Source organism: Aplidium turbinatum, chromosome 2 (genome assembly GCF_918807975.1).
Source record: "Aplidium turbinatum chromosome 2, kaAplTurb1.1, whole genome shotgun sequence".
Taxonomy (NCBI): domain Eukaryota; kingdom Metazoa; phylum Chordata; class Ascidiacea; order Aplousobranchia; family Polyclinidae; genus Aplidium; species Aplidium turbinatum.
In genome coordinates, this window is record NC_137473.1 from 16,178,461 (window position 1) to 16,204,200 (window position 25,740).

Sequence of the window (25,740 nt, forward strand, 5' to 3'; positions counted from 1 at the left end):
TGCCACTTCATCTATGGGCAGTTTATTCTTAAAGCTATTGAAGCTTCTTTTGTTGAACCATTTTGCAGCAACTAATTGTTTGGTGAAGGAATATCTAGCCATTATGTCAACACATATGCAGTCACACACCTCCTTCGCTTCAGCCATAAGTGTTTTTGAAGAATTCTCACAGTACTTTGAGTTCCTTACAACAGAAATTGCACTTTTGAAATTGCTTATATATAATATTCATGTACGGTAAATACTTTGAACACATCAATATCTCGAGATTGCATTTGGTTGAAAATCACTTCAACATGAGGCATTATTTGATGAAAAAGCTGCAACCAAAAGAGGAATTTTTCGTTGTTAAGGTAATGCAAAATACCTGTTGCTTCTGAAATGGTATCATGATCAGTACCGGTAGTTGATGTAGACCAGTGGTTCCCAAAGTGAGCGCCAGCGCCCCCCTGGGGGCGTTGGTGACCATGAAGGGGGCGCTGGTTATAAAGTGGGCGATTGGGGGGCGCTGAGAGTAAATCGGGGCAGTTACAAGAAGAGGATTGCAATTTATTTTTGTCATGTTTTGCTTCAAAGAAATACAAAAGAAGACGGTGACTATAAGAGCTCCGTGGCAAATATTGTGGTAATTATGTAGGCAACCTCGCTTCGCATTGCCTTACAAGTTAGTTGAGGTCGTAACGTAACGCATGATAATTTGAAGCACTGCGATTACGCAAATCCGATCTTACAGTCCGAGACAGGCGCGAATCTAAGAGTTTTTTTCGGGGGGGGCCAGAAAATTTGAAAATCAATTAAAAAGAAAGAAAAAGCTAAACAGATATGAACAATGATACTACGACATATACGATATGCTATAAAATAGACATTAAAACAACCATTTTCATCAATTGTGATGCCGAGGGACTAATATCAGCTGTTTAGAAGCATATCAAACCATTTGATGCGGAAACATACAATTTCTACAATTTTTCACAAAATTTCGGGGGGGGCCCGGGCCCCCTGGGCCCCCGCCATAAATCCGCGCCTGGTCCGAGAGTATTTTGATCTAGCATTCGTCTTAATTTATCTTTGAAGACTGTCATCAAATCAGTGAATAAAATTCGGAAGACCCAAGAAAACGTGAAAAAGGCAAGTTGAGGAAGAAAGCATCAAGGTGGGCTTGACAAGAGAGGACGAGTTAGATTGATGTGAAGGCAGGGTGTGAAGGCGATTGCGGCATTTGGAGGTGAATCCGGCCACCCTCGCTAACGGGGACATCACCGGATTAAAACTGGACTACTACTACACTACTACTAGTCTACTACTACTACTACCACAAATGTTCATTTTGCGTTGTTTTATGTCACATCTAGCTCGAAAACAAACGGATATCAAAGCTAAGAAGAATGGTACAACAGATAGAGCAATAGAAAAATATTTACAACAGATAACAAACCATAAGTACATAACGCCTCAATAAATTGGATAGTTTTCCGCTTTTCAACAATTACTCAAAAAAACAAAACGAAAGTGACTATGAGAGGAATAACCTATTACACTAGTGCAGGGGTATTCAGCCTTATTGCTCTCGTTCACTCTCTATAAACTTTTTGAAGATAATTTATAAGCTTCGGATAAAAATATGGGTACTCAGCGTGGGATCAATTTTTTCTGTCGAGTGGTTAGCGCGTTGGGCTCGCAGTCGAGAGCCTGCATGTTCGACTCCAGCCACCTGCAATTGCTGTTGTTTCTCTGGGCAAGAAACTTTACGATAATTGCCTCTACCCAGTGATCGATTTCGAGTAATGGGTAGTACCAAATTTAAGTCATAAGTAGAGTAGTCAACCGGAAACAGACATTGCCGTCGGCTGCAGCGTGGGTCAGGTGTATGTCGGAAGGCGTACACCGATGCATAGCGCTCAAGTCCGCTTTCCCGCAATGCAGGATAAAGATAAACAAACAAACAAACAAAACAAAGACCCCTTTGACAGATGAAGTTTATTGCACGAGAGTTCATTTACCCTGGACTGAATACCCCTGTAGCCTATTAGTGGTTTTAACAAGTTTAAAAAATGAGTTATGCTGTAGATCAACTTGATTCCGTGCGTACGTATCAATTGAACAGAGTAAAAAAAAATAGCATACACGAGGCTTAAAAGTCTAAAGTATGATTATTTTGCACCTTCTGACGAACCAACATAATTTTAATTTCATCTGGGCATATGAACGTATTACGCACAATAGGTTAAACGTGAAAAGCAAATAAGAGGCAAAATTTTTGGAAGATTGCATAAAAACGACACGAGTTTTAAGTACCTGTATATAGTCAAGGTTTGAACATAGCACGTCTGGAATACAACATGGTTTAAAATGATGAGTAAAAACGTATAATAGATAAACGAACTTTCCACATTGTTAGAACTTTAAAAGAAATAACTTTTATTCCAATCTCGTAAAAATAGCAAGATGCTGGAGCCGTTTGCAAACACCAATTTTAGTTCATAATTCGCTGTCGCTGCTTTTTCTGTTTGATTTTGGAAATATAACGGCATGATTTTCATTGAATAGTTCAGTTATGTAAATGAGCAGCACTGTGTAAAAATTCAAGCGATCATTTGAGAAGAATTTTCACAGATCAACAACAGCTTGAGTGCCAACGATGGCTGACTAGTTAATGGCACACTCCACCTATAGCTACATGGTGTACAGTGGTTGCACTGATGCGCTACGAAAATAATGATTTATGTTCATAGGCCAATACAACGACATGCACAGTTAAGATTGCGCATTGACTTTGATGAGAATTACTCAAAATTAACACCATTGACTTACATAGTAGGCTACAACAAGTGAAATAAGATCAAAGTCAAACTTTTTAAAAGTAAGACAAAAGGTCGTGGAATTAAACGGCACAGAGGATTCGGGCAATAAAAAAGTTATTCGGTAAAGCCATATTCAGCTTCGGAGTTTTACCAAACTGTGGTTAGAAAATAGAACTTTCACAGTTTAAAAACACAAAAGGATTTTTATCGGATTTAGATATTTATCCACGTTATAACTATAATAAACTATTTAAGTGATGTAGATATTTCTTGAAAGTAAATTTCATAAACTTTTAGATATGCCAATGAATACACTCAAGCAATACTAAAGTTGTAACGAAGCAACAGTTAACTTTTAGATTAGAGAAGGGAAAATCATTAAAACTATGTATCTGTGACTGGTACCAAACGTTTAGTGACTAATGATGTGGTTTGAGTACTTTAAACAAAGGATAAAACCAGCTCATATTTTTGAAGAATGTAACACAGATTCGGTTTGGGGAAGTCAACGCCATCAAGTGACGACGAATTAAAAAAACTTAAAATGAAAAAAAAAATATTAAAAGAGCACCATTGGCAATGCGGTGTGATAACACATTTTCATTACGGGTTTATTGCTAAATCATGATTAACTAATTATACTGAGGACAAATGTCGTTCCTATTCATTTCGCATAAATTAAAATCTTCGAAAATTGCGTTTTGGAAACATAATGTAAAAACAACACCAGCACACCCCATCCAGCAAAAGGGTGCACTTTTTTTACATTTAAACAATGTGAAAATGGCAAGTTGTTCCATCCGGTAAAGTAAAAGACAAGTAAAAGCAACTTGTAACGTTCTTTCTGGTCTTAATTCGTCCTCACAGATGTCAAACATCGTTGACAAAATGCGTCGAACACTTTATCCAGCCAAAACCTTGAAAATTTATCGCTAACTTGAATAAATTTAAAATGTTCATTTTTACAAGAAAAAATATTTACTAAAATACAACGTTACAATTATGTTAGTGTAATTTTTCAAAATTAAACAAAACTCCCGTTGCTTTTTTGTTTTTTTGAATCAAAACAAGCCACGAAAAATGAATTATATGTGAGATCGCCTGGAGTTACAGGATCAAAAGAATTTCTAACTCCAGAACTTAATATCCTCCTCAGGTTCATGTCTCTGCATCCTGGACTGTTTAGTTTCTCAACAACCATCAAGCAATTCCTCCAGTTAATTTGAAAACAAAGTTTCGGAGACATCCTCCAGCAACTCTTTGAAATAGGAAGATTGAAATCAAACTTTGGAATCGTTAGATGGAATCAAACTGGCAGTAATAAGTAGATGAAGGCTCATCTTCATCAAGGAATCGGAAGATGAGATTAGTAGAGCCGGAGTATCTTGCTCTTCTATCTTGGGAGGAGAATCTGTTCATAAACACAGTTGGAAATTTAGATCCATTGAGATCTTATTGGTATCAAGTTAAATACTTGAACAGATTTTTTAAACAGTTTAACTGCACCGAAAGGACGTTGAAGATAAATATCGCTTCTTGGTAACTAAAATTCAGTTTTACTAGCATTCTACGTAACCTGATGGTAATATCGCTGAACCATGAATGATTTCTATGCATTGCCATAGTGGCATCAAAAACTACTGCCAGCAAAAATGCAATTTCGTTCAGAAGCTTTCCGTCAACTCCATGCTTAGTGTGGCCATGGCCACCTGGAGATGCAGTCTAATTTGTCACATTTTGCAGATTTTGATTACCACTACTGCTAGTGTTTGACTGACATTTTCTGAGATTTTTTTACTTTTTGCTGTCTCTTGATGATATAAAAGCTTTTTGTTGCCTTGGGGAAGCAGTAGCAAATGAGAAAAGTAAATTGAAAAACGCTCAATCAGACTGTTATTGAAAAATTAATAGTCTGACTAAAATCTTTGAAATTAAATTGTCTTTGTTTTCCAACATCTGAGGATGTTAAAACCTATTGTGTCATTTGGTGAAAATAGTCAAGAAAGCGTAAAAATATAATTAAAAAAAAAAAATCAATTAAACATTCGCCCAAAGCTGGCAAAATCTGGAAATTTCTGCAAAATGTGACAAATCAGGCCGTATCTTTAGGTAGCCATGGCGAGGCTAATTCAATGCAAATGCAACGCAATGATTTATCCAGTCCTCCGAAGAAAATCGCTTACCTGCATGCAACTTCAGAACTTATTCAAAGCAAATGCTATGTCTTCTGCATTATCGTTATCTTGAGGTGCTTTGGTCCATTCAAGATCAAGTCTTCGATCCCGGTGTGGGGGAGTCCCATCACGTCATTTCCGTTGATGTTAATAACATACTGAGAGGCCTGAAAAACGATGAGGTACACATTTTTTTCTGAAAACCGTATTTAATATCAGAAACGATACTTGGTTTACGTTTGTCTTGTAAAATACGCACCCACACTCAACAATAAGCTAAAAATTTGATGCAACACTGTACAAAGACATGCCTCATCTCTAATTGTTAGATAGCAAACCACAGTATGGTAGTTTCACTTGAACAAAATCGTCAATCTGAAGAAAAATATCAGTAGGTCAGGTATTTGATGCTCGTTTGTGTTTTGCAATTGTCGCGTTCGTACAAAGCTTTTGCAGAATGGATTTTAAGAACTAAATAAAGAGCGACTCGCTAGTTTAAGTTCGAAAGTTTCGTATGTTTCGGCAAAGAAACACGGTAGCCAAGGCATATACAACCAAAACAACATTTATTACGTAAGTGGGCGAACTGTAGTGGTGTCGGATTACGACTGAAACAAAAGGGCGCACACCCGTTTCGAATAATCTTTCACGTGTATACCTTTAAACCAGCTTTCCCAGCAGGAGAGTCAGGGTCAACTATCTTGATGAAACAAGGACCACTGCCGCGAACAACAAACCCATAACCAACAGGGTCGGGGTAAACCTGGAAAAATGTTGAAATAAGTTGAACAAAATGTACTTTGAAGATTGTGCTGACGATGACACTGCTTACACGCTTACACGACGACGACTTATTAATAAATATCGAGAAAAAGTTTTTTAAATCTCAAGGAACAAAATAGTAAAAGCAAATATGAAAACCAAAAATGTTGCCATTCTTAAAGTTTCAAAACTTTAGTTTTTTTTGCAGGGATTCTTTTGTACTAAATTGCCACCTTTAACATACCAAACACGTACCCACACATCTTTCTTAACATACGGCGCAGAGGGATGCAGCAAGGCCTCTTTGGTCACACCACCGTCGGCATTGAGGAGGGATTTGTACGAAGGTTGGCACCTAGAAAAATCACAAGCCTTCATTTATTGTTTAGCTTATAGCTGTTTCTAACGACTAAGATTTAACGTCTCATTTTTTCATGCCTACAATATGTTGGAATTCGGTGGAAAACTTATTCAAACTTACTTTTATTGTTAAATTCTAATTCTAAACTTCAAGCACAAATGCAAATTAGTTTAGAAATCATCATCATGGTGGTTAATTTTTTGTATTTTATTCATACTTGAAAACAATTTTATGTTTTTTAGTTTTGCTTTCAGGTATTACTTTTTTGCTTTCACTTTCTATTTCATCAGGTTGATGTAAACATCCTGATAATGTAGAACGTAAGTGTTAGTGAAGTATGATCTATATAGCTTAGAACTTAATGTCGTCTGAACTGGATAACATTGGGCGTGATCAAGACAATACAGACAAAAATCCTGCAGATTGAGAAAAAATAAGTGATCACCATCATAACAAAGAATGAAATAATTTATAAATTTTAAAGTGTTACACACGAAAACCTACTCAGCGTTATTGTGTGTGGAGGCATTGTTGTTGGCTGAAGGATATCCACCTGTTTTATAAAAAGCTTTATTACAAAGGGAAATGATTGCATTGTGTGTCCTTAATTTAATATTTTGCCAAGCAAAATTACTGTTAGTTGGTAAATATTTAAAGGTTGGAGACAATTTAAAAGTTAATGGAGAATCCATTCACAATAGCTAAATAAATACGAGCGGATGTCTTTAAAATCAATTATTTTTTTAAATTTATTTAACATCTATAAACGTTGAGTCTACGTAAAAAGGATATATTAGTAAGCTGGGATGAAACTTAGGAGAGGTTTGAACAAACTAAACAGTTAGAAGTTGCGCTTGGAAAAATACCCAGCCAGTACATTTGCAAGCTACTCAAGCCTTTGACAAACTATAGTACTACACTGTTGCTTTTCTATTGTTATACTACGATCAACGTATGGCAACACATAAAATTGAAAATTAGTTTTTCACCTTTTCTTCCATTAGACATTTGTTTGGTTTGTGATGTAAGAGACAGATAACTCAAATCCATTAATTGGTCGCTGGTTTGTCTAAAAAGTAGAGAGTTTGGTGTGAATACTTAATGATACAACGTCAAAAGCAAGTTATGAAAATACAAACTGAAATCAAAATATTGTGAAGAGAAATCTTCAGCTTGAAGTAAGTTAGCTGCAAGCTGGAATCCTATCTTCTTGTGTGGTCTTCCTGGTTTTTAAAACTTTATCGTTTCCTTTAAAAACCCTCAGGACTACAAGTTGTCAGCACTTAAGCGGTTTGTATCCATAATAAAAAGGAAATTATCCCGGCAAGTACTGGCAGTACAACGTGACCGAACAGACACCCCAGACAGCAAGAGAAGTTGAATCAATGTAAAAAAGACGGATTTTGTTGTCTGGGACTAGACTTGCAAGAGCTGCTACGCCTATCAGCCGTTTGCCCTCCCCCCCGGTTTGGCTTTTCCTTAGAATAGGGCGATCATGCACATTCAGCTTATTGCACTGCAAACACTTCAGAACTGTGTAAGGAATGAAACTGAAAGCGATTCAACGCAAGCTTATAACGATGCAATCAGCTAAATGTCAACATGAAATGTTATAATCAGCCAACAAAACGAATTCCGTACCGTAAATGGATCAGCTTGTTTCTGGAATGAGTTGGCGGTGCGTTATCATTGACTGGGCTTCTGTGGTCGTAGATTATGTTGTTGTCCAAGAACTGTTGCGCAGTTATGCGGGGACGTTTAAAGTCGATGTCAAATATGTAGAAGGCTGATCCATCTGTAAACTCCAGCACATCAGGATCGACTAGAATTAAGAAATCTGGTTAGAATGTCTTGTTCTTGAGTAGTTTTGACCACTTTTTAAATAAAAATAACGTTTTTCTGATTTGTATTAGGTCGAATTATTTCGAGCTAATTTTTGCACTATGACAGGTAAGAATACTGCTAAAATGCAAGATAATGGAATCCCTCATGAAAAGTGTGAATAAACCGTGTGAATAAATCCAGTGATTGGAAAAAGTCATTGGCTTCAGTCAGTGGAAACCAAATCAAGAACGTCAAAGAAAATCGGAATAAGTTGTGTTCAATATGGCTCATTCAGTTTATTAGCGTAAGAAAACATCCGAATGAACGCGTCCTGTTTCACATTGATTTTTCACGTTAAATCAACGTCAAAAAGCACTAATTATCTGCAGGGCCGGATTAAGCTGATGGGGGGCCCGGGGCACTTTTAGATCGGGGGGCCCCCCCGAGCAAAAAAAATTTTGCGCCCAAGGCGCGAAAATTTACCTCTACGTCCACAGTAGCATTGATCCAGCACTGCACAGCATTTTGTAGAAACTTCAAATGCTGAAGAAAAAAATATAACACATATTTTTTCCACGTAGGGGGCCCTTTAAAAGTCGGGGGCCCGGAGCACCTGCACCCTCTGCCCCCCCCCCCATAAATCCGGGTCTGATTATCTGGATGGGATAGCGCATCGTAGTGGAATATCAAAGCTAGCTATTTGTTCCGTTCAACTAGCCAAATATTTGACGAGTTTGATGACTTTGCATTCTAAGGATTCCCGTAATAAGTGTTGTGTGAATGTACACTGTACGGGCCTTTGTGAAAATTGCTGCACTCGAGTATTTAGTGTCGTCACAATGTTAGTACTGTGACCTTATATAATGTAACATAAACTGCGAGACTTGCAATAAAGCATTGGTTGACTTTCATCACGTAATACATTTGCTACAAAGTTTTCCCTTGGAAGGCAGAGATGCAATCATGAAACAAGCATTAAAAATGAAAAACAAATTCTTCCTTTAAACCTTTTCTCTTCGTCGACAGCTCAAAGGTAGAGGGCTCTGGCTGTTACTGCACTTGGCCACTAACGGTGGCTGGAGCTTGATATTAGGGCAGGTGTCAAGCAGACATTGAATTTGATATCAAAAACACAAAATTAGCCTTTCTGCAAAGTTTCTGTCATGTGTATTACAAGAACACCAAGCTTCTTTTTACAAATCGTCAACACAAAACCATAAGAAAATGGTATATAAAGCCCAAGCGTTCCCACAAAATTTCAGTCGCACCAATTTAAAGAATGAAAATGGTCAGTGGTAGAATCATGAAACTACACAAGAGACATTTTAGTACTTACAGCAGCTTTTATGGTAAAAAATGTCAAAATCAAGAAAAGAATACAAAGCACGACTTAGCCATCATTTCTCATGACGTTAATTAAATCTTGTGTCAGGTGTTTTTTTTCTCAACAATCTCAGCAAGACGTGTTTATGCTGAAAACTTGTTAATTTTTGCATCGTGCAGCAAAATTGCTTCATTGCGGATGAAAAACAAAACAACGTCAATGAGAATTAACAAACTCAGAAAATCCGATGCGGTGATAAATGGTAATGCATTAAGAATAAATATCACATTATCAAATTGATCTGAGGAAACAAGAAGTTGAAGTAAGGCAAAAGCATTTGAAGGCACTTTAACGCTGACTGCAGTTGTCTATCACTATCGGTATCATATCAAAAAAGTGAGATTTTGCGTGTTTCAAAATCCTTGGCTTTATGTTGATTCAATATAATTTACCATTCCATTAAACTTGCATTAATACACGCAGTTTCGGCAGCTATATCGGAATTGCAGAAAACATGATATGCAATATCGAGCATGTCTAATTGATTTAATCGTTCAGCCGACATCCTTTAGAGTTGAGTTCGACATTATTTCTTTGATAAAAATCATTTCAAGTAAATTTTCGATGCTTTTAATGTTAGGATTTTCGGACTTATTCTTGAAGTACCCAGCTATAGTTTTCATGAAACCACGTGCACCTCTTTGAAACTGGACCAGTTGCGAGTGTATGCAGCGGACATGCTCTGCAAAGGAGTTGTTCACGCGCCGCAAACTGCAAATCACGCAGAAGACGCGTGATTTGGAAAGTTTGTATGGTTCAGTGACCTCGTGCATATGCAAGTCAAAGTCACCACCAGAAAAAGTAACTATATTTGCGGATAAGAGCAAACGGTGCAACAACTGCTCGAATGCCCTGGTCTGAATGGAATGTGCTTTGTACGCGTCGCACAGCCGTAGGAGGTGGGGAGTAAGGAGGGCGGTCGCTCCGCCACTGAAAAAAAAACAAAACTCGCAAATTTGGGGAAAAATTTCCAGTTATTTGGGCAAAATCAATCTTACCATGATGTTTCGACATCTCACCAGTTTGCAAACTTTACATAATATACATTGATATTTTCCAATTATTTTCCAAAATGTACTACCATCGAGTTTGAGAACGATTGCATGTGGTATTGCAATTTGGACTAAATGATAAGTTTCGCTGTAACATTTGCAAAAAGTAACTGTAAAGGACCACAATTAGCGAGCAGAGGTAAGTTTATTCACTAGCATGTAGGTTATATTTCTTCACCGGTAGGATTCAAAAGCCTGCTGGGTACTGGTAACCGTATGAGATGTTTTGCTTTTTTTTTACATATCCTACTAATGCATGTCTACCGCCATGGACTTCTAAATAGTAGAATCTGGACTGGAAACGCAGTGACCAACCGTAGGCCAAACAGTTGGCCAACAGTGGGCCAACAGCCAAGTAACTAACCCTGTTGGCCAACTGTTGTACCAACTGTTTGGCCTACTGTTGGTCACTGCGTTTCCAGTCCAGATTCTACTATTTAGAAGTCCATGTCTACCGCAAACGTGGAATTGAACACTCGGCAATGATGGGGCGACTTCCTGGTCAGAGGCACCGAGGGCGTCCACGATTGGAAATCTTCAAAAATCTTACAACATGGACAAACCAAAACTTTGAAAACCTAATTAGAACTATGGACAATCGATCGTTGTGGAGACTCATGGTAGCCGACGCCTTATTCAGGCATGGCCGATGATGATGATGATGATGACTAATGCAGTTATTAATAAAATTATTTGGGAATAATGTTTAGTGATTTGGACAAATCAATTTTTACCATGAGTTTTCAACATTTTACCAGTTTAGGAACTTTGTATAGAGTTCTATTTTGAAGTACCGGTCCAATACATTAACATTTTTCTTAGATTTTAGAACGTAAAATGTAACAGCTCAACTTTGAAGGCCTTACGACAGCTAAAATCGACGTCGTACAAAGAATATCTCAACAACAAAAGATCTTTATCCTTATACTCCCAGAGACCCACTGCCACAGCGCAGGCAGACTAGTGATTCCAAATTACTCACAAGCTGGATGTTTAGCTAGGTGTTCTTGGAGCAAAGTAATTTTCCACTAAGAAACTACTGTATATTCAAAATGATTCGCAACCAAACCAAGACAAAATAACCATGTCCACAAGAAATGTCATAATGCGAAATATTTTCGCTTCGAACATCCCTGTGCGAAATGTGAGTTGGTCAGCCATGCACTTTGGGCTGAGCTGCGTGTTGCAGATTTGCTGACACAAGCAAAATATCAAAACGCAAGTGCAACGCACTAAAACGTTAAAATGAAATCAAACAACCAGCCAAATTTTTCAAAATGAAAAGCAAACACGTGGCATGCCAAGGTGATGCCTTGCTGCTCACACAATAAAAGGTCATAAACGTGACATTAAAACCCACCACTTTGATGTAAATAAACGCGTTGTTTCGATTCAAAAACCTATCAATTGGTGGGCATGACGAACATCGATTGCCATTTTTTTTTTAATGAAACTTTGCTTATCAAATGCAGCAAGGGAGACCTTGCTAACTGCTACTTTGGCTGAGTAAGTAAACATACAAATAATGTAACTAAGTACTATTTTTTACAGCCTAAATATACATACATGTGTTCGAACATGGAAAAGAAATCACAAATCAGCTAGAACTTATTTTTTTTACACTGATTCAATGTCTGCAGATGTTGAATCAACGCAAAATGATGTTCTAGCTGAGAAAATAAAAGAATACATCATTTTTTGAGCTTACATAATACATAACCCTTCAAAACGACAAAGCAAGCTGCAAATATGTACTCAATATGCTTTGTTTAAAAAAAACAAAATCAGAGCGTTGAAAGAAAATTATGAAGTTTTTTGTTTTGTATATGTAAGATCAATTACATAACTCAGCACACAAAACAAACGATGATAGTATTTACTAGACGATTGCAAGTGTGGGGACTGCCGGAACGGGATGACACCAGAAAACATCCATGCGGGCAGCTGAACAAACAAATTATTACTTCAAGTGCGGGTGGAAACTTCGGTCCTTTTTACATTAATTTAACGTCTTCAGACCTCGCTAGATGGATAATACATAGCTTTGATTTTGTTAGCTCGTAGCTATTTGCAGAATATGATGCAAATATAAAGCGGAAAAGACGACAAATTTAGGCTACAACACAATGATGAGACTGTTGATATGTTTATAATACAATTGAAGCAATGATCAGACCTCAAGAAATCTTTTTTCCAGTTGAAGATGTCCATTTCAATTTCAACCCGATTTAGTTTAACCGTAAAGCTTTACGAACATGGTAAATTAAAGTAATCGTAGGGTACTAATGGCATATCCTTAACATTTCGATTACAGATGCACGTCCAGGTCCAGACAAATATGAAAAGTCAAAAAATGTGAGGTTAAAATGTAAAATTGTACAGCAGATATCGGCAGGAATAAAACATTAATTTGAAATTTATTTACTGTGTAAAGCGACAAATATCTTTCGGTTTTCACTGTACGAATGTCGACAAGTTGCCAGCATGAAGGAGCAAAGGGTGGCAAACTCTTGACCTCAAAAGTTCATACGAAAACGGTGATACAAATACTGTGCCAGCAGCACTACAGAATTGCATCCAACAATGAAATGCTGGAATTTACATAACAACCAACACACATTGCACATGTTAATCGATGATTGATTAGCAACATGGCATCTTTAGGTTTTTCAAATGAAAATTTTGAGAGTTCATTAATTTTCTATAAAAAGGGAGTGATACGACACTTCATTGAACCACAATTTGTCAAAACAACAAGAAAAAAAATCGAAGCGGTCTTTCATTTGATAAGTTGCTTGTCAATATCAAGTTGTCAACATTCGGTTCGATAAAACCGCGTTTTAATGAATTGTTGTTTTGTATAAGCTGTTGTTGGATAAAGTTTCTAGTCATGATGAAAAGGACTGACTTCAATATTTGGATTGCAAGGTTTTCTCAAATCAATTGTTTTACATTGATTCAACGCTTGGGCACATTAAACAATAGAATCATCTGCTTAACAAAAAGTCCCGTGACGTTACCATATCAACCGAATTTCAGCGAAAACTCCATACAAGTATTTTTATTTCTTTGCAACTTATTTAAAGCTGTGAGTAATCTGCTGAGCAACGCTCAAGAAATCAATAAAATCGACACATGAACAAACTGTGACTAATAACGCACTAAAATCTAACCAGCAAGCAACTGTTCCAAACAGAAGCAATCGTTTATCTTCTCAGCGCGCAAAACGCCCACGAAGTTTTGTCTAAGATTTGTTTCACACAACAGAAAGCGGAAACATGTTGCTTTAATTTACGTTATCTTATAAAAAAAAAAAAAAAGAATCGATGTTGGTTTTGTTTCGTATGACACAACACACATATTTGATTACTAGTCCAAAAGGTTTACATTGAGCCATTCTTTGAGGTCATCGTTGCATTAGTGGACTGGGTCATGGAGTAATATCTTTCTTGAAGCGAAGTAATTGGGTTACGAGGCACTCTAATACAATAGGCCTGGTTTGGAGTGTTACATTTTCGTCTTGGAACAGTAAAATGCTATTCGAGTTGCTGATACCACGGTCTGCTGATACTCAACGTTTTTGGACAAATTTTCATTTATATATTGCATTTTTGTCGCTGCCGAATCCGGAACAAAAGAACAAGTAGCCTGCTAATGGTAACCGGAAAACTAGAATTTTCTTATTTGGTACGTTTAATAATGAAAGAAAAACAGAGATACTGGTTGAAGGGTTTTCAATTTTTAGCATTTTAATTAAAACCAGGAAAACGGGATTGTTGTGCTTGGTCTACATTCCTGCACAGTGCACACACTGTGAATTTTTGCTTGTAAATTTACTTTCATCAGTAAAATCAACAAACCAAAAATGCTTCTACGCTTGTTTCATTTATTTTTCATAAGATTACTAAGCATGACAACTGAGACAACTTCACAACATTTTTCCTTTGCTGTAGTCGTGCATCGTAAAAATGTGTACGAAACGGCAAATCAAAACGTCCTAACCGCCTTTAACCAAAATGCTAGCAAAACCGTTAAGGTGAGTTAAGAAATGACATGCTGATACAGTCGATAACTCATTACCTCAACCGCCTTAGACTGGTTGTTCTTAGCGCTGGTATTTGCGTTACCAAGAAGCAAAAATGTGAGAAATGATGGAATGTAATTCTCGTGTTACTGGGTCAACATGCCGATGCTATCAGCCTTTGCATGGAACAGGTTTTAAATTGGCGGGAAAGACAGGCGCACTTAACATGAGAACAATTCAACAACAAACGAAGTAAATTTCTTCGATATTTTTTAGCTGAAATTTTAGCCGAAATGACACAAAAATTAAATTTAAGCATTTCAAGTAAATTGAATTGCACACCATGTAAAGCGGGATGGATTCCAATAACAGTGTTTGTTGGTGTCTACCAGCAAGTCATGAGCAAGCGCAACACGATGGTATTAGGTTAACCTTGCACTTAGTAGCCTCAGCGTAAATCTTTTTCTCGCCCGTTATATAACCGTTAGATTATATCACTGTGCGAAAAATCGCCACAGTGCTGGTAAAATAAACTTGCTCGCGTACCCTCGAAATTTCTCTCGCGTAACCCTCGGATTACGCGTACCCAAGTATGAGAACCGCTGGGTTAGAGGTTACCACTGCAAGAAATATTCTTGGATTATGAAACTACGTATGTATAAAACTACAAAAAGTATGCATGAAACATCATTTTTAAAAATATCAGTTGTCACTCGAACAGGGGCATAGGCTACTGGTTTGCAGACCCGTTCAAGATCACGAACCACAAATGGAACAGAAAGGATAGTGATTGTGAATTTTCGTCATTTCACATAAATCGTACGTCAGTTTCTTTGATTGAATTTTCAGGATTGTGACTAATGAGATCGATACCATTCGTTCAAAGATAAATATTGATGTTTCAATCCGGTCACTGAGCTGTTCAAAGAAACTGGTCATACAACTGTACAGCCTACAATGAACAATTTCCAACTGTGTTGGTGAAACTAGCACGAAAAGCGCTAAGCTGATAGCTGAGAAAAGGATTAAACTAACTGTAATAATGCACTGAAAGTCTTACTCTTTAAAAAAAATTAACACAGTCTACCATAAAGGGTAAAGTTTCTTGCATTTTTCTGGTGACATGAGACCAAGCTATCACAAAATGCTAAAAATGGGAACCAAGTGAAGGGGTGTTCTTCCCGGCCATCAGCACAAGGCTGATCACTCGCTAGTACTTAATTAGTAATGGGAACCAACTTAATTTCCAAAATGTCGCCAATCAACACGACTTTCAGCAAAGGGCTGAACAAGATAAAGCTGACCTAGCCAGCTGCACAAAGCATAAAACTCAGGGTACATTTTCTAAGTCTTTACATAGTACATCTTATTGAGTATTGACTGGTGTGTATTATGATGCAAACGTTTTTTAAAAATGCAAAGAGAAATAAAATTTTGTTGATACCGCTATGGCCTTCCTTCAGTCTAAAACAAAAAATAATTAACAATAATAACCATTTTATCTAAAACTAGGTAAAGCTGAAATTTGATCAGGTGAATATTATGTAAACTACGACATCGTAACGATTTGCATCCGCAGTTCAAATGTACAATTGTACATAAGTTGCGCTATTGACAAATGTACAATTGTACATAAGTTGCGCTATTGACCGACATGAAACATATATACCATTTATACAATACCTTAATCTGACAAATTTAGTTTATGTTATTAACAAGTTGAGGACAAAACTATACCTCCAAAGAGAAAAGGGAAAGTGGCATAATTACCAAGAGAAAAAAGTGAGGTATCCTACATTCAAAGGATACTTTGACGTTGCAAAAAAAGAGAGACTAAATGAACTAACCTGGCTTTATGACATGAAATTCTCGCATCTGCTGGCCAAAGTCGACCGCAGCTTCACGTGTGCCGCATAATTCATTCTTCAGAAGCCAGTCCACAATATCAAGCGACTTGAGACACTCGCACGAGACCAGTTCTCCCAAAGAGCAAACTTTTTGAAACATTTTTCCACAAGAACACCGAGCACTGAAAAAAAAATCCAAGTATAGGTGGATTTGCAGTGCATTTGATTTTGGTAAAGTTCAAATTTTCTTCTCTGGGTCAGTGAAATAGTAAAGCAGTGTTTTCAGCTCATTTTTTGCCTAGAAACACTTTTTGAATTAAAAATATCTTCCAAAACACCAAACAAAACTGAAAAAATAAAATTGTGTTGTACCAAGCAATAAACGCAATCATAGTTTATAAAGTTTCTGTTGGTCGTTCAGTATGATATGTTGTTTTGTTGTCTATAGTGTGAACTATTCCTCGCCTACAATCAGGCCAAGCTTACTATTATTTAAGCTTAAATTTATTGCACGCAAACCAACAAACAAGCAGACTTCTTTGGTAATATCATTAAACAATATTTAAAGTCTTATGGCAATGATAATGGCGAGCCGCAGGAGAGTCAAGACTTTCTTGCAAAACACCTGACGGCTTTGCACGAAGCATTAGTAAATTAGTTATTTTTTTTTTGCAGTGCACTGCACCAGTTGCCAATCACTAACATCGGATCAATGGCTCTCAAAGTTTTAATATGATTCCATGTCAGGAACATATTCAAAACTTTAAACGTGTGGGAAGCAGTATGTAAGCAGATAACGGAATTTTATTTAAAAATAAAAAAAATAGCAACAACAATCTACACATTGGTTCAAACAAAACAGCACTCACCTGTCATATAGTCTGTACCCGATTGCCACGGCCCGAACGAGAGTTTCAGTTTCCAAATCATCAGACGAAAACCGAAACAGCGATTTGTCTCTTTTGAACTCTTCTTGCGTTGTTACTGCAGAAGACAAGTGGCGACGTTGGCAACCGACAGATACGAAACTTCGTGACATCAAAAGTTTTTACTGCTCTATTCAACCTTTTATGACACAATAAGGTGAACTCCCTACCAAAGATCTATAACTAATAACTCAACTAACAAAATTAGTCTTGCAAGTCTACGATAAATCGATACAAAACAAACCAATTTTGCTCGGTGGAAAAACTTGGTTATAAAAAATTTCCAGACATTTGGTTTAAAGAATAGTAAAACTGATTAATATGAGAAAGTTCTTATATATACATCTACGAAATCATACGGCTGCATTTTTACAGAGTGTATGTGTAATGTGCAGAAGAAATGTGATGATGATATGCGAGAAAATATTGAACTAGGCATCTATAGTGTGTGAACTAAAACCCAGTCACGTACTACCCTTCTGGCACATTTTGTTTTAGGTAAAATAAATGCTTACTGAGTCTATTCTCAATACTGTACAACAAAAGCATGAAGCTGTCCATGCGCATGACATGAGTGATTAGATGCAACAAAAAAATTATTAAATAAATAGCACAAATATAAACAGTGCTTGAAACGGGGAAGGGCCAGTTTTTGTATTGGATGAGATTGCATAAGCTTGTAGTTGGATTTACTTTGGTGCAAATGTATAACTATAAACCCAAGCCCAAATTAAAAACGCAAGCAAATAAATAAAGCAAATTTCGCAGTGATTAAACCACGCTGCAGTACTGGTTAAAATTGGTGCAATAGAGTTGTTGCTTCAAGTAAAACGTTCCACACAGACAGTTACCATTTTTGAGCAAGCCAGCATCCATTAACTTTTGGAACAAACTGCAAGCTTGTTTCTCGGTTAAGAACTGACTTGCTTTTTGGGCTTCATGTTCTTTTGATTCTTTTAATTTATTGGCTGAAAAATAATAATTTACATTAAAAATATATAATATATATATACTCCACAGTCCACATGTGGATACAATAACACACACGTTTACAAGATACCTTTGTTTGAATAAAGCTTACAAAACATCATTGTATATATAAAATAGAATTACACAATGAAATTATTATACATACAGTGTCATACCAACCTTCAACATTTGGCATCTAGCATAATTGCAACAAATCTAAAAGCATTAACTCTATTTCAGAATGATTTTTGCAAAGTTTGAAATTAAGATTGTGTATTATATAAAAACAAATGCTGTATTCAGCTGTGCTTGTTGCTCTCCTAACCAAATGAAACCCATTATCAAGTTTATGAAAAATTTCTTCATACTTTTTTCGATGTCAAGCGTCCTCACTGCCCATGCAGTGGCATCAAAACCAGTAAAGACATTTGCATAGCCCCGTAAGAGTGGTCGCCTGAAGCGTATCAGTGGAGGCTTGACAAGTTGCATTTCCTTCCTGACAAAAGACGTAAAGCATTACATAAAAAACTGAAAAGCCATATGATGCTCAAATAAGAAAGTCATAGTGGAACATGAAACTTTTGAAGAGATTTAAAGAGAGGTCTTATTCTCCATCATTATTTGACAGATAACAACAATATACACTAACATAAAAAAGTTGCCTTCATGCAGATATGATATAAAAACACTGTGGTGTAAAAACACACTGAAAGAGTACACATAATTTTTTTTTCAAGTTGTTAAAGACCACAAAACAAAAGATGCTGACACACAACACGATTGACTAATGCAAAATTTAGATTGGCAAATATTTTGAAGATATTTTGAGTTGAAGCATTTGACACCAACTTGTACAGGAATATACAATGCTTATATTGCTTAAGTGCAATGTGCAATTAAATGTACTGCAAGTGGATTTATGCAAAACAATTATAGGCCTACTGTTTCGGACAAATACCATTCAAGGCTCATAGTACATTACCTGACATATTCTGAAAATATTATAACATCCAGATTATGTGACTCCATTATATTTCACTTTTACGGCACAAAGCTGACAAACAATTAAGTTAGACACAAAAATATAACTTTGTTAAATACTGAGAATATCTAAAACATAAAATATCCATATTGCATGTGTATTATCAAATTTTTATATATTATAACACATGCATTACACACACTTTGTATATACTTGCTGACTTATCATAACTTGATCAGCTAATCCACAACAAAGTAAAAAACGACCAACAAATCAAACTTGTTGAGCAGCCTAACTAACCATACTGTACAAATAATGTAATAAAGTACAAATTTTATAGCCTAGCCTAAATAATAAGTATGCTTACATAAGTATGAGCATGGGAAAGAACTCATAACTTTAACTCAGCCAGAAATTCGATTTTTTTTCTATCTATCAAAACCAGTGGTTCTTAACCAGGACGACGCGCCACCCTAGGGGGGCATCAACTACTTCTCATAGGGGGTTCAAACTTTACAACAATATTTAGTCTTTTTACAGAGTGCAGTGGTTTCAATGTCCTGTAGGCCTACTATTTCATGCAGTTTAGTTTTTTAAAAATCGGTATCCCTAGTGATAGGTTTATATGCAGACGAAGCATTTGTTGCGTTTGCTCTGTAATCTGACTTCATTATGTATAATATACAGTATGCAAAAAAGAATAAAATCTATTTAGTGCTAATATTCATTCATCGCAAAACCTTAGTACTCAAAACTATGACTTCAGTGAATCAATAAAGAGTGTCCTATACTTACTTGTCAAAGTGCTCAATTTTACCAAGTTTATGAAGTTAGAGCTCTATGCAGTCGGCTTTTCAATCGTCTGTGTAAGTGTAAAGGCATACTGTATTATCTTATCGTAATATCCAGTCTTTGAAATTAGCGCCGGCAATTGCCAAGGTGATTGCCGACACAGATGCATGAATGGCGCATTAGCGTCGGCAATAAAAATCCCGAAGCCACACGAGCGCTTGTAAGGACCACAAGATTACAAAAAAACTAATTTTCTTAGACTACACCAGACCTGGGTTTGTTTTTTCGCTGACACTTTTCGGTCATTTGTCCGAAATGACTTGAGAAAATTCGGTCATTTTTTATTTATTTCGGTCATTTTTTCTGATGTAAATATTTCCTTTCAAGTAGCCGATACAAACCAAAATTTGCACTTCCTGACTAGCTACAACATAGGCGCCTAAGCCGTGGGGGCCAGGCCCTGACGCATATTTCTGCATGGGGGCAACTTTTTATGCTGTATTGATACATAAAACAATAGATGAACTAGCGATCGGCAGCAGGACAACATTTTGTGAATGCAAACCGCAACAGCTTTGCGATAAATAATCACTAGAACGAGTAGGATGCTACAATCCCACACCAGACAAAATTTGTCATTTTTACATTGATTTAACATCTGCAGACGTTGAATCAATGTAAAAATGACTGATTTTGCTGCCTGGGACATTTCAAAAATCTACCATTTTGTGTCGATTCAATGCCATCAGATGTTGAATGCACCCAAAAACAACATAATTTGCTACGTAGACGGAGCGTGCGTTTAGCTTTATGCACTTGCACGCTTTCGAAAGTCGAAACCTCTGCAGTGAATTGTGCGGCAGTGAATCGCTCACTGTGAAAATAAACTTGAAGTCTCGGCCCGAGGTAACCACTAACCAACGCAACAAGGGCTGGTACAAACCACTTTGCAGGCACGTGGCATAATCAACGCAGCAACGGACTCGCGCAAACTGCATGGCGCACACACAACTGTTGCCATAAAAACCCGATCAAAGGCGGGAATTTATGCGCATCTTTTGTTTCATCTGCTGAACACGAAAACAGGCGTTTTACAGCGAATTGAAAGTAGGTCAGTCATAAGTTGCGATATTGTAGTGAAAAGGGAGCAATGTCAAGTCGAAAACTTAATCAAACGTCTCTCTGTAACTATTTTTCAAGGGCTGTTTACGGATGTCAGCAACTTTTAAATTTATTCAAGGTGACGTGCTGTTGAATTGATGTAAACATGAATGATTTTACTTTCCACAGGTATATTTTCAAGTGTATGATCAAGTTAGTATTTGCATTCCATTTTCAAAACATTGTCATTCCATTTACAGTATACCTTTTAGTAAACCTTTTCGTCTCTTGTTTCATGCTAATAAATCTAGTACGTTGCTAAGCTGTATGTTGTGCTTAGCTTAAAAAGTCGCAGTCCATCAACCGCTAGCCAACGCAGACGCATGGCATGCGAAGTGGTCGAGCTTTGTTTATAATAATTAACGGTAGGTCGAACGTAGCGACAACTCCGAGTGTGGCAATAAAAGCAATCCTAGTGTGACGACATAATTACATCATCCATCTGCGTGACATTTTGCTGAATTTACGTTGCTGCTGATGAAACACGCTTTCTCCCCCACGGCCATAAAAATAGTTAGGCGCCTATGAGCTACAATTAAGTTTCGCTGAGAAACGTTGTCGTGTTTTATCTGAGAAAACTTTCTTCAACGTTCATCAGTGAAACTCAACCTTGCAATACCCGAATTGTCTATACATTTTTTCGGACATTTTGACCGAATTTACTATATTTTTTTCGGACATTTTGCTAAAAAATTGGTCAATGACCGATAAATGACCGAAAAAAAAATCCAGCACCAGACTAGGATGTTGAATTGTTGATTCAACTTTACTATTGCTGGATGTTTTATTTGGGTTACTTCCTACTTTGCTGGCACTAAGACACGTGCCCAACTGGGAGAATTGAATCTTTTATAGAAATATTACCCTATTTACGTTGATTTAACACCACTCTTTATTGCACCTAGCTTTCCGTTATCTCGTCCAGCTGATACAGCATCTGAGCATCTGATGATACCGATTCTGACTAGTTCTTTATCAAACAGACTTTGTGTTGCTCGCAGTGTCCCAATTGTGCTGAAATTATGTTAGCTTATACGTAAATCAAGGCAATCTTCTTGCAGGGAGCTATTATTTTGTTACCGGTATCTGGTTTAGCAAGACATGTTATTTTATGATAATTCAACATCGCTAGATGTGAGAAAAGTGAATCGATTTGTGCTGACTCGAACGTTGAATCAACCCAAAATTAACTTATTCCCCCCGTCAGTTATTTAACGTGAATTACCGTAACAGCGTGCGGATCACGTTGCTCGCTTTATCGCTACTTTTGGTATTATTACATCACAACAAATGAAACAATGCGATTGTGATAGACAACTCTAGTATATTTTTCGCTTCTCGTTTTACATGTTTTGGTACAATCTTTTCGTAATAAATGTTCACAGCAATTGCCGAGGCAATTTCAACTTTTGTCGTTTGGCCTCGGCAACATTCTTGCCGCCGAAGTAAAAATATGCTAATTTCGAAGACAGAATATCTGGCTTTTTACACGTATCTTTTATGGTTCGGTTGTCCAAAGAAACATGCTACATGAAACTTTGATTTTCAAGCTTTACCTTTACAAGAGTCAAGTTGAACAAGAAAATCTAGTAAGCTTAGTAACTTGGATACTGTACTCGCAGATGATAAAGTTGAGTAGACAAATCAACCAACAACTCATGTAAATGTCTTGAAAGTAAAGGTCACGAAATAGTTTCTGATTTGGAGGAAAATCTGGAAATCCAGAAAAATATTTTGAAAAACACCAAAACAAGTTTTTGTCTGGAAGTTTAACCCCATCAGTGCCAAGTAAGACTTTGAAAAACTGGAACTCCACACTTTACATCTTTTTTAGATTTATTCATTTTAAATCAGTTCATTCCTGTACTAACATTGCTCAGATTCATATATCCTTGTGAAACTTAATTTTCTACTGCAGTTGCTATCAAGACCAAAGACAGGCTGAGAATTGAAGACTTAGGCTACATTATGCAATTTCTGGAGTTAAACCTCAAGTTCAAACTTTATTTGCTGAGAAGCAATTTCAAGTATGGTAGGCTAACTCACTAACACATTATGTATGGTCATTATAGCCCATACACCATAAAAAAATTGTTTTTAGTGTTACAGTACCTTGTTCAAAATTAAGGGGGCATAAAGCATGTTATCTTTGCTGAAGGGAGGCGTGTCAAAGAAAAGGTTGAGAACCACTGATCAAAACTATCATACAACCAGTGGCAAAGCCAGGGGGGGGTTAAAACACCCCCTTTGGCACGCGTGTGACGTCACGATATTGAGAATGATGCTTTTAGTCTTTATGTCTCCAAAACAAACTTTGCCTAATTTTAAACAAAACTGCATTAAAAGAGCGAGTTTTGCCAATACCAAACATTCAAATATCTCAGCCAGGAATTAGCAACAAGAAAACATAGAGACTTGTAGCTTTATTTCAGAAAATGCCGAAGAAAACATGATCTTATCCTTTTGCTATGCTACCGGACAGCACCATTTTACAGGAATATTCATACCCAGACCCTATTTACAGGAATATTTATACCAAAATTTTCTGGGGGAAGCCCCCCAGACCTCCCGCCGCTGGGTGTCGCTTTTGGCAAACACGCCGCCAGGCTTTGCCTTCAAAACCCCCCCTTTCAAAATTCCTGGCTACACACCGCATACAATAATAAAATAACTTGCATTCTTCTAGTCATCTAGTGACTGTACTATGCTACCAGAAACACGATGTCTATCGCTGTCAATTCTTGCTACAAATCGGCTGCCGAGAAACACAGGATGAGGATGTTGAGCATAATACCAAACTTTTATTTTCAACATTTAGTCAGTCATGTTGACTGACGAGTGACAAAACTTCAGAAATAAAAGCTTCGTATCATCCTCAATCAAACTTGTTCAACTAGAATTTTTGTAGTCTTTCGAAATTAGATTAGAATTAGACTATATAATTCAAGTTTTTACAAATTAGACTAGGATTAGAATTAGACCTACCCAAGTTTTCACAAATTAGAGTAGAATTTAAACTAGATAAGAATTAGTTGGACGCAGTTGTCACATATTTTTTTTAGTTGGATAAAAACGCCAATGTGACAACGGGATCAAAGTGTCATTCCACCATCACAGCGCCAAAGCCACTTACATTATAATATACATCGTAACGTCAGTGAATTGATGAATTAATCAAATTTTTCATGACTTTGCTGCTCAAGGGATGGAATGACACTTTGATCTTGATCGTTTTGTTGCATTTTCTTTTTGTAATGTTAATAAGAGCGCAGTATCCTTCCATTTGCCAAAAATACTTTTGGACAAACTAAAATTTTTCAGTAAAACTGGAGACTGGATAAGAACTACAATTAGAACACACAAGTTTTTACCGAATTAGATTAGACTTACCGATATTCCGCTCTAATTTATCGAATTAGACAACTAAAATTATTCAGTTGTCCAAGTCTGCTTGCGACGCATTCAGCGATAGGAATTTTAGTCATTTTTATTTATTTTTGTGTCTTGCTTTTATTTGTTGTACGACGAAATGAATTTAGAATTGCGCTACCGGTATAGGATTGTTAAACCATAAGCATTTGCTACAGTTTCGCAATGATGAGTTCTCATGCACATGTCAAGAGATAACAATATCTGTGAGAGCTTTATCATGCAATTGAGTTTAGAAGCGGAATCATTGTGCGATGCCCTTGAAAAGTTGAAACTATGCACAGGATGAAAACCTCTGACCTAGGTTGTTCAACAGACAAACCAAAATGTTTCAGGTCTCAATGTTGCTACAGATAGTAGTCAGTAGTACGGTAGTGCACCCTATTGGTCTTCTACTAATCCGACAGAACAGCTTACTGTAATTATATTTAGTCTAATATTAAAATCTTTTAGTCTTACAGCGCTATACTAAAATTCGTTAAACGTTCTTGCCTTTTATTGTATATATTTGAGATTTTTGGTTGTAGCTTCGGTGGTAAGCAGGGATGCCAGCAACAAATTTCCAATAAACTTAGATTGTGTGCTAAAAAAAACCCAGATGAGGCAAAAAAACCCAGGTCCAGAAAATATGTAGTAAAGCGGTTAAAAAAACCTGCGAGTGCTTTTAGCACCATTTTAAATCATTACACAGAAGCCTCAGAAAGCTACAAATAGTAACACGTATATAAATGTAATTATACCTTGCTTATGTTGGTATGGTAGTTAATATACCGGTATATGGAATCTGGGTTTTTTTTGTCGCTGAGACTTTTCGGTCATTTGTCCGAAATGACTTGAAAAAATTCGGTCATTTTTTATTTATTTGAGTCATTTTTTCTGATGAAAATATTTCCCTTCAATTAGCTGATACAAACCAAAATTTACACTTCGCCCTGACCAGCTACAACATGAAGTTTCGCTGAGAAACGTTGTCGTGTTATATCGGAGAAAAGTTAGAACAGACAAACGTTTCTTCAACGTTCATCAGCGAAATTCAAACTTGCAATTTTTTTCGGACATTTTGACCGAATTGACTATATTTTTTTCGGACATTTTGCTAAAAAATCGGTCAATGACCGATAAATGACCGAAAAAAAAAACCCAGTATGGAATATAACTATATACAAAAACAAGAGCTTGGTAGACCTACCGTATATGGGCCACAGCAAAGATTTGGTTCAAAATTGCCTTTATGGTAAAGCGTCTAGCT

The 25,740-nt window shown here is 36.8% G+C and overlaps 1 protein-coding gene across 1 annotated transcript; it reads right to left on the bottom strand.

Annotated features, from left to right (window-relative positions):
• Positions 1-1,334: 1,334 nt before the first annotated feature.
• LOC145764932 (DEP domain-containing mTOR-interacting protein-like) lies at positions 1,335-19,223 on the bottom strand. Its single transcript, XM_082576636.1, has 12 exons — positions 19,110-19,223; positions 18,496-18,623; positions 18,010-18,126; positions 17,102-17,216; positions 16,233-16,414; positions 7,743-7,923; positions 7,091-7,170; positions 6,606-6,654; positions 5,996-6,095; positions 5,637-5,741; positions 4,988-5,145; positions 1,335-4,215 (listed from the first exon to the last, which is right to left on the bottom strand). The coding sequence occupies exons 1-11, from the start codon at positions 19,154-19,156 to the stop codon at positions 5,023-5,025; spliced, it is 1,227 nt and encodes a 408-aa protein (XP_082432762.1). The 5' UTR covers positions 19,157-19,223; the 3' UTR covers positions 1,335-4,215; positions 4,988-5,022.
• Between the last annotated feature and the right edge of the window lie 6,517 nt (positions 19,224-25,740).